Consider the following 15,160-nt stretch of genomic DNA (forward strand, 5'->3'; position numbering starts at 1 on the left):
AAATTTAACTGTAATCTTTTGAAATTTGTCTAAATGATTAAACACTACTTTATTGTCACTCCACGTTGTTCAAAATCATTAAAAACTGAAAAAATTTTACACCTTAACAAAATTGTACAAACGAGTCGTTGGAATTTGGAAAACAATCGTAAAAGCTTTTTTTAATTAAATTAAAATGTGTTTATTATTATGCAAAATTAGTTCTAATCTATGCAAAAAAAATGTTAATGATTGCAAACCAGCTTAAATGATTAAGAATTAGTTCATAGCCATCGCAGGTTGTCCAAAATTTTTGAAACTTTGTTAATGACTATTCTAAATTTGTTTAAATCATTGGGGGTTGCTTTATGACTCTTTTAAGTTGTTCAAAATGATGAAAAGTTCATTTAAAACTCTTCCACACAAATTTATAACGTTGCAAAATTGTTCAAAATTATTGAAAATTTGATGGTAATTCTTGGAAAGTTGTCTAAATGATTAAAAATTGAATTATTGTAATGCCAAGTTATTTCAAATCATTAAAAATTGTTTGAAAGAATATTACAGAATAATTAAAGCAAACCAGTTCAAATGATTAATAATTAGTTCAAAGATTTCGAAGTCATCATGTAGTTTTTGATTGGTCACATAACGACAAGCATTGGTAATCATTTTAAGAAGTTTGTTTTCACTACATTTGATAATCAATTGATTGCAAGGATTAGTACAAACCCCACAACTGTATCTCGTAAGTCCAGATAGGCTTAATTATCAAGTTGATCCAGTTGGGAGCTACCGACTAAATACAATCTGCCATCAAGGTGGAGATTGAGATATTTTGTTGATTCTATTCAGGAATTGGAGATCCTCCAAGAGACACAGTTAGGTTGCAATGTCTGCTGTTAAATTATATTTTCCAATCCCTTCCAGTTCGTTTATGAATCTTTTGAAATTGGACTTATAATTGGAATTATACTTGCGGTATACAGTAGATAAAGAAGTGGTCTTAAGACACTGCCTTGTGGAACTCAGCCAAGATCGGTTTGTATGTTAATATTTAGAGTGTCTTCATATGACTGAATTCTTTTTCAGGAAGATATGATTCCAGTAGTTGAGAGTAGTTCCACGACAGCTTTTTGTCCAACTTATAAACAAGCCCCTGGTGCCATACTCTATCAAACGTCAGTGAAATGATTAGGAAAACTGCAGGACAGTATTTTTGCTCTTGAGACGGTTGAAGATTCATTCTATGCACTAGATTTATTGGAAATCTGTATTAATGAGTGGTTTTAGACGATTTAATAGTAATTTTTCAAACGATTCGGAAAATGCAGGTAACAGCGAGATAGGCCGCTTCTCGAGAAACGCAACCTATTAACTGAAATGATACATACTGAGTTATAGCTGATAATGATAATGATAGATGATAATTGCCTATAGAACAGTTTCTTACTCAGCTGTTGATATCAGATACTAAGAAAATCATAATTCTAAAATTCAGATTTCTGTGTCAGCTCGGTTATGATATAACTGCTTATAATAAAGCTTCTGCAAGAAATTATTTCGGTGGAGATTATTGGAAGCACAACCATAATTCAACTCAGTTCCATAATTCCAAACCCAATCCATTCCACTACACTCATCTCCATCTTTACATAAAGCTCAAATTCCAACCTAAGTTAACGTCTATATGGAATTTTGGAATTGATTAATTGAGTGAGTTGGGTTTAGGATTTGATTTTGGAAATAGTTCATGCCATGTTTTCGTTCTTTCATCTTTTAGAAAATTTTAAAATAGGGGTAACTGTACCAAGAGACATGTCGCATCTTGGTGGCATCAAAAATACAGCGTTATGACACAGACTGACATTTCTGTGTCTTTGAAGATCTTGTTATGAATATAGGGTGTAATTGAGTCAATGATAATGATGACGAATCATGGCTATAACGAAATTTTTCATTACTCTTAAGCGTTTTAGATAAAACATCACATATTTGATATATAAATGTTATATTTTGAAGCAGGGATCTCGCAAAATTGTTGGTAACACAACTTTATGTGGGTGTCACGTTGGTTTCAATATTTTCAATAACTTCATTTGGTGATAACTTCATGTTAATTTTATGCTTTTCTATGGTAATCTCGCCAGATAGTCTCTTATTTGTAGTTTTTGATAAGTTTAATTGGCGACTTTTTGGCAAATAGATTAAAATTTGACAATATAAAATTTAATCTATTTGTACATCTCTAATCTAATCCAAATAGTTAAAACAATGATAGTATAGTAATATAAACAACACTACTACAAAACAAATACTACAATAACGGTACAGTTAATTGATCCATAAATACAACCTCCATAAATAGACAATGAATGAGTAACAATAGTACTGAGTTAATAATACGAACAATATCTATTATATAATAGATAACGTTCTAAAACAAAAATACAAGATAATTTCCGAATCAAAACAAGCAATAAATTTGATTAAACAAACCAAAAAGTTTTCTCAGCCAACCTTAAAGCTATTTTAACCATCAGTGCTATGCCAAAAAATTATTCAATAAGTGCATCACTACAAAGTTTTGAAAGTAGGTCATGGGCGCTTAAATTTATTGTTTTTTTTACAAGATTTTATATTTCAAATTTAAATTGGTCAAAAAACTACCGTTGAGATGGAGGTCAAAGTCGAAACTAAGTCGTTACAAATTCGTCTTAAACAAATTGTGAGGACGTTTATCATCGGTGTCCTTTGACGAATTACCGGCAATTTTGCGTTTCTACTTACCACAATTAAGATGATAATAATTGGAACCGTGTCGTCAAAATCGAAACGATTCCTTTCAAAAATATTTATTAATCATGACGTTAGAATTATCGCAAAAAATAAAAAAAAAATAAATTATTTGTCAAACACAAATAATGTTTGAACATCAACAATGGAAATAGCGAAAAAGAATAACAAACAAGTGTTACGTGCGATTTTGGGATGGTTAGATAACGTTAAAGTTCGTGCTGTCATCATAGTTTGCGATCCGCATTCCGCTTTATTTCGTTTGGCAACAAAAGTAGCTTCTAATTTTAATCCACATTTCTCTATATCATACTAGAAATAGTCGAGGTTATTTATAACTTAACAACACTATGTATAGTAAAATGAAAGTGAAATGAATAAATTTGTTTTAAGGGGAATAAACTCGTCTAGCATTATTTTGTGACTAATATCTATATAAAATAAATTTATAAAAAAATACTGTTATTATTCCCATAAAAGCGATTAAAAATTAAACGTTTAGAAGGCCGTTATTGACGTTTCAAAGCTTTTAACCTTTTTACGGTCGCTTAAAACCGTTAAAAATTCTATAACGTCGTTTTAGAATCGTTAAGAAACCGCTAGAGTACGTAAAGACAGTTTAAAGTTACAGAAAATGTTGTGTGATTTTCTAAAATTGATTAAAATATTTAATAATAATTAATAAGATAAGGTGTAAATTTGAAAAGATGATGATATGACGAAGTCAAAACAAAATACTAAACCAATAGCTTAGCGAAATATTATGTTAAAAGGGACCAGCTTCCATTTCATATACAAATACTGTCAAGTATTTAGGAATGAACTTGGATGTTAAATTACAATGGAAAGATGCAGTTAGAACTGGAACTAAATTATGCTGATACTATGCTGATAATGTATATAGATTGCCGAGTTATGAGCAAATCATCAAACCAGTTTTGGCTTATGGCCTACATCTATGGGGTTGTGCTAAAGAAAGTAACATCAATATTATGCAAAGGTTTCAGAACAAGGTATTATAGACTAAAGGTACATAATGAATAGCAACCTCCACAGAGATCTTGGAGAAGCTACGGTGAAAGAAGAAATTCAGAACAAAGATTTCATCATCATATCAATAAGGAAGCCATCCAACTCTTGGACAACAACTAGCTAGGACGCAGACTTCAAAGACCCAAACCACGAAGCAATGATTTTGAAATAGTTTTTGCATGCAAGGCATCAGATTCATAGATTCTTCATTGTTACATAGGAGTTGTTTAGCTATTTCTAATATTCTGATACGTCTAGCTTCTTTTTAATAACCGATACAGGTGAAGCCAAAAATTATAATACTTTATTAGAATGGAATTTCACAAAAAGTAATATAAATTTAACTCGTTGGCAAGGGCGAAGTTAAGATAATCGTTCAATGTTTTGATCTTTACTATAAACACCGGCAAGCTCAACATTTTCAATGATTGGCCTAAGCTATTATAAAATTTAGGTAAGTTGTAAGAGAATGATCTCTCAAATAATGTAGTAACATGTAGCGGTGATGTGACAATACCCTTGCTTCGAACATTTAAGCTATGGACATCAGTACGGAATGTAATCTTATCATACAAATAAGATGGACATTTAAGCAACAGTAACTTATGATAAAATGAAACCATACGGTTAAACATATTGAGCCACCCAAGATCGATCAGCCTGTGTAAGACATGGCACCCTTATCGAAGCCCGAAAATCAATCGGAGACATGAATTCTGAATCCTTTATGATGTTTTTGAATTCAGACAACTATGATATACTGTATCACAAAAGCTAAAATGGCTCAACACTAAGGAATCGCAAAGCATAACTTTTGTGCTGCGATTTAAAATATTCCTCATGCTATATATGAGCTTCAAAGCAGCAAATGAAATTTTTGTTTTGTCCAGGATCGTTGTTTCGAACCTAAGATTCGAGTCTATTGTTCGAGTCCATAACGAGTGTTTTTGGATACATCTATCAGATTATTTATGTCCTCTCTCAATTTAACTTGAGCAGTAGCCATGTCCGTAGGCAACAACGATAGATAGATTTGGGAATCGTCCGCATAAAAATGTGACTCTGAATATTTCAAAACTGCCGCAAGATTAGAAGTGTAGATACAAAACAGTAGAGGTCCCAAGATAGAACCCTGTGGCAATCCTGACTTCAAGTCTTGCAGTTCAGATCTCCGATCACCTAATTAACTGCTTGTTGTCTGTCTGACACATAACTATCAATCATGCTCACAGCAGAATCATTAAACCCAATAAAGGATAAGACAGCTGACAACATCCTATGATTGACGGTAGTACTGTAGTTTAGCAGAACTAATCCTGTAAGCCTATATGCGTTAATGCTGTATCGCAACTGTAGTTAGCACGAAATCTCCAGCATATTTTACTGGAGTGTAGCGACCACAGGAGGAAAGAATGTAGAGAAAGAATGATGGGAAGTATGGGGTTTGGTGACTCCTGCGTCACTTGCCCGTATTCACATCTCATTCCTTCCCAGCCATTCCCACTAATGTTCCTAGCACAAGCGCACTGTAACCGCTACCATACTTCACGTGCTCAATAACGAGCAACGATACATCTACCACCACACGCTGACACCTAATCTTGTTCACCATCCATTCCTCACTCGACGTTACACTTCTCAGCCCAGCCCTCACATTCCTTCCATATAATTCCATATCTACGCTCTATCTTCTGACATTAATAAACTACTCATACGTTCCACGTATTCATAAACAGGTCCAGGCTCGATCTCTGTGATAGTCTCGATCCATCCTATACTGAATAAATTCACCTCTCAACTCTCTACTACTAAAAACTCTCAATCGTGTACACCTAGTGTACACCTTGGACATTCCATCCTCTCAAAAGATCTCAACATTCCTGGCACCTCATTACCAAAACTTCATACAAGCCATTCTCCTTGATTCTCCTCATACCTCCCACCAAACCGTCTAGTGCCTGAATTAGTCCTTTATCACTCCACAAAATTCAACAGTCTCACCGCAAGCACTATACAGAGTAATTCAAATTCGACCCCCACCATTGGGATCTTAGAAACCATACGAGATACAGAAATGGTTAAAAAACTTTGGCCCCAAAGTTGCGTATCTTCAACGTATCTTCAAAGCTCATCATTTTTCAACTCAGTTTTTGGATCTAGCCGTTTTAGTTTTTAAGATATGGCCGAAAAACAAAATAATGACTTTTTCGTTTTTTGCCTATAACTTCTCTATTTTTCGTTTTTTCGTGAATCTGAAAAACATTCTTAAGGCTCACTTTTATGAAAAATGTCATGACACAACTAGAAATTTTCTCCGACGTTTCGTTTTCATGTAACTATCATCAGGTTTATTTTTTTGTTTGAATGATTCAATGTTTTTTTAAATGAAATACATTGTTATCCTATTATTAATTATCCTATTTTTTGGTGTTTCCCTATAACTCCATGCACCTGAATCAGCCTCTCTATTTCCCAATCTCTCTTGTTACATCTATACCCTTCCACTCTGCTGACCACCTCGCTTCTAATCTTTCTCTGGAGCGTCTTGCCCTCGCCTTCGACTTCTTGCGAGAAGAACCTCTCGAATAGCTTCCTGATGGTTAGATCCCTTGTCATACACAATTCACCCTCATGCACGCCAGCTACCATTGCCTTGCTGGCTTTGTTCCTGGATGCTATTCAAACATCTCCCCAGCCATTATCTTTCAACAGCCGATCTTATTGCTCTGACAATCACTCCCTTGTTCTACCAATTCCCACTTGCTGCTATCCCTTTCTATTATCCTGACATTTTCGTCTAGCTGTCATTCTGTTTCCTCGATTTACCTTTTCTTGGCTTTCGTAACATCTCCTGGCATACTTCATTCAAACAATTACACAACTATACAGATATATCCCAACTACCTCCAGTCAGCTCCAGAGGGCTGTCAAACCACCTCAACAACATTTCTGAAACTAAACGATTTCCTTAACACACTACCCTTACTAACATCCAAACACACCTTCCGTTCAATTATCTTATTACTCAGAGATATCTTGTTCACAACGTTCTAGTACGGATCTATACCTCCCGTCGTAGCAGTGATACTAATCTAACTATATCCGGTCCTGGACAGGAATGTTGGTTCTCCATATAAAGTGTCACTCCACGCATCACAAAACTATCTCCAGTCTTATAATTTTCCGCCTATAGTTTCTACTCCTGACGGCTGCCAAACCACCACAATCAACATTTCTGAAACTAAACGATTTCCTTACCACACTACCCTTACTAACATCCACACACACTTTCCATTGAACTATCCTGTAATCATTCAGAGATATTTCGTCCAGAATGTTCCAATCCGAATCTATACCTTTACTCGTAGCAGTGATACTAATCTAGCTATATCCTGTCCTGGATAGGAATGTTGGTTCTCCATACAAAGTGTCCCTCCACGCCGGATATCGTGTCCTTCATGACTTCTGCCTTACGTAGTGACGAACCTAAATCGCCTGTGGGCGGGCGATTCGCAATATATGGTACCACTACCTAACACCATAACCTCTATTTCCCGGCGGTTCTGTATACATCCTTCCTCAGGTTGCTGTAGGGTTGCTGTACTATCAGGACATGCACATCGTTTTCTCTCACGAGTTGGACCACGTTGAGTATGGTTATTCCTTTTCTTGCAATTCATACACCCTGAAGCTTCCAGCATTATGCCCCTTCTCTGCACAATGACCACACACTACCTTGGATTTGCACATCTTCTGTTGGTGCCTGAAGCATCATTTAACGTCAATCCAAACTTGAGTAATTCTCTCCGAATTCTCCCTGTCACCTCCAATACATAATTAGCGACCCGCTGTCCATCGTACCAGTCTTGAACAAATTTAACACTTTATGACACTTTGAAATAAAATGAATCTTTTCCAGCAAAACTTGTTCCGTTAAAAGATGTTTTAGTACATTGAAGAGACTAAGGACGTGAGTGAAGTCTACAATATGACTTATACAGTGTGATTCAAAATATTCTTTATATTCAGACAAAAATATCTCAATGATAAAAAGAAAATTCTAAGTTAATTCTTCTATTAAACACCAAATGCTTTTAAATTATAAATCAAAAATTCCAACACAATCATTTCTTCTTCAGAAACACCCATAAACGCTAAAGGTGTTTTAGAAAAACAATCTACAATCTAAAAAAAAGCTTAATCAGTGTTTTATGATTAATTTACATCAATAATTTACATTTAAACATTTTATTCTTCGTTGTTTATCAAAATTAATCATGTTATCAATATATTTATCAACAAAATTGATCGTTAAAAATGTATCTTTCATTTTGTAATCGTACGTATCCTTTATATTAACCCCTAAAGCACTTAAATAAGTCTTTAAGTATTTAAAAATATCTTGGTTATTGGTAATTTGATTAATTGGTTCCTAAAAACGAAAAGAAAATTATTTATTTTTTCTTTGGCAAAAAAAAACGTTTTGATAAGAACATTTATAAATCTCCTTAAAGCTTCTTTACTTAAAATAATCCCAATTTGATCATCTCCTAAACTTTGCGAGTAAAATAAATAAGGAATATTTTCGTCATAATCTTGAAGCATAAATTTAATATTTTCTAGAACTGCATATCTAGAATATCATTAATTAATATTAATTAACTTAATTATTTATTAATTACGTCGTTAAATCTGTGTAAAGAATCCACTCAAAATAATCGAAATAATTATCATAAACGTGGTTTAACCCAGAAACGAATCCATTCCATTTCGAAGGTTCATCAACATTCTCATATTCATAAAAAATTAATAAATTACACCTTTTCCCCCACGTACTCTTAATTTGTTCCATTTTATAATAATTATTTAAATCGAAGATTATAATCAAGCATAAGACGGCGATTTTTGATGAGGTTATATCAGATTCCATTCGATTTTCGGTTTCTAATAATAATTGGGAAGGATCTATTCTTGTGGGGGAATTTTCATTTTTATTTTGTAAGTACGGAAAATAAATAAGCGTTAAAATAAACCCAATTATTAATCCAAAAAGGAATGTTAAAATGATTTTGGTGATTTCAAACATTGTTTTGGGGGTGACAAATTGACTTTGACAGTTAATTAACCAAGTCTGCTTAAAATTCTGAAAGAAATTTTGAAAGAATTTTTTGAATTAATTAAAATAATAAAGACCTGGCGGGTTTATAAGGTAATTTTCCTCTATCATCCAAAATTTCCTGCACAAAATTAACTCCTTGCAAAGTAAATGAGTACAAAAAGTAATCAATGATGTACATTTGCTTCGGTGATATGTAATGCATTGTGATTAAATAATCACTACAACATTCTACATCCTAAAAATGAATTAAATAGTAAATTATATTAGTAGGGGGACAGAAAAGTAATGTCGTTTATGCGCATGACGATTTTGTCATCTATCAGCTCATATTAGTACTACATGTGGAAAAGAAATGGATGAGGAGGTGATGCTAGAAGAAATATAGAAGGATATAGATATGTGAGAGGGGAATAACCTGGGAGGAGTTCAAAAAGGAGGTGAACGTGATTTTCAAGACTTGGAGGAGGGACAGGAATGTGACAAACTATGTGGTAGAGAGATCCTCAGGGAGTTAGTTCGATATGAGATAAGTACTGCGGAGAATACCGGCAGCCATTGAAAAGCTAAGACGCAGTATTGGTAATGATGGTGAAGTTTTGAAAAGGATAGGAGGAGGTAGGGAGGCAGATAAGGTAGTAAGAGTGGAATTCCAGAACATGGTTAGTGTTTGTAAGAAAGAGAAGTATTTTGTGGAATATCTAAAAGTAAGTTTGATGTGATTAGACTGGTGCAGACATGGCGGGATAAAGCGGGGTGGAAAAAAATTAAACAGGGGTTGTCAGAAGGTTATGGATGGGACTGTTAGTATACAGAGAGAGTAGGGAAAATGGGAAGAGCGAATGGCGAAATCATAACAGGTGTCAAAGAAAAGATGACGTTACCGATGGAAGAGAGCTGGGGAAGTAAGGAAAGACAGAAGTGAATGTGGACGGCGAGAGAGGACTGGTCAAAAAATAGTTCAACACAAGGAAGTGAGAAAACTGTTGCGATGGATAGAACAAAAGGGATGGAATTTTTTGACCGGGAATAAGGAAAGAAACAGGGAAGAGTTTTTACTCCTGACGGCTGCCAAATCATCTCAATCAACATTTCTGAAACTAAACGATTTCCCTAACACACTACCCTTACTAACATCCAAACACACCTTCTACTGAACTATCCTGTAATCATTCAGAGATATCTCGTCCAGAATGTTCCAGTCCGAATCTATACCTCTACTCGTAACAGTGATACTAATCTAGCTATATCCGGTCCTGGACAGGAATGTTGGTTCTTCATATAAAGTGTCACTCCACGCCGGATATCGTGTCCTTCACGACTTCTGCCTTACGCAGTGACGAAGCTAAATCGCCTGTGGGCGGGCACATACGCATCCATACCCAACCATTCACGTCTCCCTCACACTCCACTACAACGGAATTCTCTGTACCAATCATATCTTCAACCCTAAACATACTTCAACCTAACAAAGCCTAATCAATGTATGGTACCACTACCTAACACCATAACCTCTATTTCCCTGCGGTTCTGTATACATCCTTCCTCAGGGTGCTGTAGGGTTGCTGTACCATCAGGACATGCACATCGTTTTCTCTCGCGAGTTGGACCACGTTGAGTATGGTTATTCCTTTTCTTGCAATTCATACACACTGAAGCTTCCAGCATTATGCCCCTTCTCTGCACAATGACCACACACTACCTTGGATTTGCATATCTTCTGTTAGTGCCTGAAGCGTCATTTAACGTCAATCCAAACTTGAGTAATTCTCTCCGAATTCTCCCTGTCACCTCCAACACATAATTAGCGACCCGCTGTCCATCCTACTAGTCTTGAACAAACTTAACACTTCATGACACTTTAAAAGAAAATGAATCTTTTCCAGCTAAGGTAATCATTACTTTTATGAGATTTTTGCCAAAAACTTGTTCCGTTAAAAGATGTTTTAGTACATTGAAGAGACTAAGGACGTGAGTGAAGTCTACAATACGACTTATACAGTGTGATTCAAAATATTCTTTATATTCAGACAAAAATGTCTCAATGATACAAAAGAAAATTCTAAGTTAATGCTTCTATTAAACACCAAATGCTTTTAAATTGTAAATCAAAAATTCCAACACAATCATTTCTTCTTCAGAAACACCCATAAACGTTAAAGGTGTTTTAGAAAAACAATCTACAATCTAAAAAAAAAGCTTAATCAGTGTTTTGCAAGCAGCCTATAAAAAGCTAAGACGCAGTATTGGTAATGATGATGAAGTTTCGAAAAGGATAGGAGGAGGTAGGGAGGCAGATAAGGTAGTAAGAGTGGTGTTCCAGAACGTGGCTGGTGTTTTGTAAGAAAGAGAAGTATTTTGTGGAATATCTAAAAGTAAGTTTGATGTGATTAGACTGGTGGAGACATGGCTGGATAAAGTGGAGTGGAAAGAAATGAAACAGAGGTTGTCAGAAGGTTATGAATGGGAGTGTCAGTATACAGAGAGTAGGGAAAAATGGAAAAGGCGAATGGTAAAATCATAACAGGTGTCAAAGAAAAGATGGCGTTACCGATGGTAGAGAGCTGGGGAAGTAAGGAAAGCCAGAAGTGAATGTGGACGGCGAGAGAGGACTGGAAGCGATGGTCAAAAAATAAAGTTCAACACAAGGAAGTGAGAAAACTGTTGCGATGGATAGAACAAAAGGGATGGAATTTTTTGACCGGGAATAAGGAAAGAGACAGGGAAGAGTGTTGAAGACATTTTAAGATTAGAGTGATTTGCCAGCCAAATACCAAAACAGGTACATATCCGGCATGGTATGTTTTTTTGAGGTTCGCAATACAAACAAACATGTATGTATTTCTATAAATGCCCGGTGTTTTTGATCTTTCCGACTCGTATCGATCAGGAAGACCAACAACTTCACACAATGACTCGTTAAGGATGGAAGAGGAAGCAAATTCGTGTCAAACAATCAAATACTCTTAACCCATTGGATGCCTAGTATTAATTCTATAAACACACCTGATCGGGCCGAGTTTTTGAATAAAGAAAAAAGAAATCAACCTATTATAATACTTTTTATTAAGATTATACTAAACTATTTCAGAACCTAAAACCTAAAAATTTAACATTTTGTGATATTCCTGAAAGCAAGGCACTACACTAATCCGACGTTTCAATCTTCCTTTCGAGTCTCCTTTCGACGCCTTGTTTTTGTAGTTCTTTGCGAACATACTACAAAAACACGGCAAGCATGTTTCTTTTTTTCTGTGGCCGGTACCATTGTTGGAAAATGACGAGCGATCAAGCGTATCGGATTATTTGTTGATGTAGACGGACGACCACCATCTCGTTTGATGGAGGGTACATGAAATTGGTGTATCATTTGTCTTATTACTGCTGAGTTGAAATCAGCCAAGAAGGTTTCTTTCCAGTTTTCGTAAGAATGTTATATTCTTGAGCATTTAGCAACATAATGTCAAAGAAATGGAATGCTAGTTTTTTGTACCACTTAACACTTTTTCTCATGCTCTTTAGTTTGATCGGCATCATGTCTGTTTTGTCAACCAGCCCCATGTTTTGGTTATAATCGACAATACAAGATGATTTTCTCTCTTTATGGTTCGTGATCCTATTAACTTTCTCCGTATCAACCATAGTGTCCTCATGCATTGTCGTCAGCATTAGTACTTCCGGCTTGTCTTTCCTTTTGATACTCAACATAATTTCCGTACAGAAGCTATAAGTTTCGCTTTTTTTTATTTTTTTCTTTCGAAATGTTGGCAAGCATTGGTTTTTTGTTGGTGGAGTGTGTCAAATAATATTGGACTAGTGTACCAGTTGTCAACGTATAATTTATGGCCTTTTCCTATGTATGGTTCCAAAAGCGTTGTGACCACACTTCCAGATATTCCTAAATCGGGAATTTCGTAGATATCTGTGCTTTTGCCACAGTACACAATGAAATCCAAAACATAGCCCGTTTCGGAACAACACTACAAAAAAAGTTTTTTACCAAACGTATGGCGTTTGCTAGGGATATATTGCTTGAAGCTTAGTCTACCTTTGAACTCAACTACAGATTCATCAATACACAGTTTTTCAAACGGGTAAAAAGTTTCTTTACAGTTTCTTCTTATATTGTCGAGAAATGATTGAATTATTGTAAGTTTGTTGTCCTTGTTCTCTTCGGCTGGCATGCAAATGTGCAACATCGATAAAATGCACATATAACGATTTCTCGACATCAATGTGGCAAATATTGGAGTGTGTATAAGGGCATTACGACTCCAATATTCACTTATTTTCAGTTTCTTCATCCTTGTCATCAGCATTGACACCGTTATGAATAAATACACCTCATTTTCATTTACATCATTCCAGCTTTGAAGTCGCGAATTCGATTCCTTGCACTATTAGGTTCATAATGTCACGCGATAGAAAACACAAAAAGAAATCTTTTTCGGAAGAATTTTCACTTGAATCGTCAGTTCGAATACCCGAATGCGATGTATCAAAAGGATGAATGCTTGGCATAAAATGGTGAGAAGTCCATGAGAAGAGTGGTCTTTGCCGCTTGTTCGGTTGAAATTCTTGATATTCTGGGTCAACATTTTCATTATGTGAGTCAACACTTTCCTCGCCGGCTAAGTTTACCTCCAATTCTGATTCGGAAAAATATTCCTCTTCCCAATCAATGTGCAAAATAAAATTTTCTAACTCGTCTTCTCCGGTTTCCATTGCCATATTTGTATGAGTGATTTATTTCATAAACTATTACAATAAGATGTAAACATACTTCAACTATTCAACACTTGCACTCTCCTCTACTTCGTAGAAATTTCTCAATATTCGCGAAAAATTCGTGTCTGAACGTGTTTATAAAAAGCCTAAAAGTATATTTCCACTGCCGTGGGAGATATTAACGTCTACCACTGCTAAAACGTACATATACAGGCTTGGCCGCTCCTACACGACAGTGCCCAACGTATATGTATGGGTTTGGCACCGAATGGATTAACTAACCTTGGTCGACCATCCAAGAACATTTGTACCACATCGATAAAATAAGCAAAGAGGAGATTTGAGTTCTGCATAATTTGTCAGAAGAAAACGAAGCTAACCGATCCATCACACGCAACTTATTGCTCCAGCAGCACAATAAGAAGGATTTTTTGTGAACAATGAGTCCTGTATGATATTCCAAAATGCAAAAGGAAGTGACTCTCTCCGAATGAATCGCCACGAAATAGAGCTGAGCCAGGTTGACACCCCAAAAAAGTGCTTTTGTATGTTTGGAGGAATAATCACTCATTTTGAAATTCTAAATCTTGAACACACCAACCTGGTTGATCATTCAAGATCGTTTGCATTACATTGATAAAGTAAGCAAAGAGGAGATTTGGGTTCTGCATAAGTTGTCCGAAGATAACAAAGCTAACTGATCAATGACAAGCAACTTATTGCTCCAGCAGCACAATAAGAAAGATTGTTTGATTGCTTAATCACTGCAAATGAAAAATGAATCTTGTATGATAATTCAAAATGCAAAAAGGAATTGACTCTTTCCGAATGAATCGCCACGAAGTACAGCTGAGCTAAGTTGACACCCCAAAAAAGTGCTTTTGTATGTTTGGAGGAATATTCGCTCATCTTGAAATGCTAAATCTTGGACACTCCAACCTTGGTTGACCATCCAAGATCGTTTGCATCACATTGATAAAGTAAACAAAGAGGAGATTTAAGTTCTGCATAATTTGTCAGAAAAAAACAAAGCTAACCGATCCATCACACGCAACTTATTGCTCCAGTAGCACAATAAGAAGGATTGTTAGATCGCTTAATCACTGCAAATGAAAAATGAGTCCTGTATGATAATCCAAAACGCAAAAGGAAGTGACTCTCTCTGAATGAATCGCCACGAAATACAGCTGAGCCAGGTTGACACCCCAAAAAACTGCTTTTGTATGTTTGGAGGAATAATCGCTCATTTTAAAATGCTAAATTTTGGACACTTCAACCTTGGTTGACCATCCAAGATCGTTTGCATCACATTGATAAAGTAAGCAAAGAGGAGATTTGAGTTCTGCATAAGTTGTCCAAAGATAACAAAGCTAACTGATCAATGACAGCAACTTATTACTTCAGCGGCACAATACAAAAGGATTCTTGATCGCTTAATCACAGCAAATGAAAAATAAGTCCTGTATGATAATCCAAAACGCAAAAGGAAGTGACTCTCTCCAAATGTAT

General features: G+C 35.5%; 1 protein-coding gene across 1 annotated transcript; it reads right to left on the reverse strand.

Moving 5' to 3' along the window:
* Positions 1 to 7,884: 7,884 nt before the first annotated feature.
* LOC139429509 (glycoprotein-N-acetylgalactosamine 3-beta-galactosyltransferase 1-like) lies at positions 7,885 to 9,156 on the reverse strand. The gene is made up of 5 exons (XM_071195278.1): positions 9,001 to 9,156; positions 8,490 to 8,950; positions 8,302 to 8,440; positions 8,045 to 8,239; positions 7,885 to 7,992 (listed from the first exon to the last, which is right to left on the reverse strand). Exons 2-5 carry the CDS (start codon positions 8,891 to 8,893, stop codon positions 7,885 to 7,887), a joined length of 846 nt encoding a protein of 281 aa, XP_071051379.1. The 5' UTR covers positions 8,894 to 8,950; positions 9,001 to 9,156.
* Between the last annotated feature and the right edge of the window lie 6,004 nt (positions 9,157 to 15,160).

This window comes from Onthophagus taurus, chromosome 3 (assembly GCF_036711975.1).
Source record: "Onthophagus taurus isolate NC chromosome 3, IU_Otau_3.0, whole genome shotgun sequence".
Classification (NCBI taxonomy): Eukaryota; Metazoa; Arthropoda; class Insecta; order Coleoptera; family Scarabaeidae; genus Onthophagus; species Onthophagus taurus.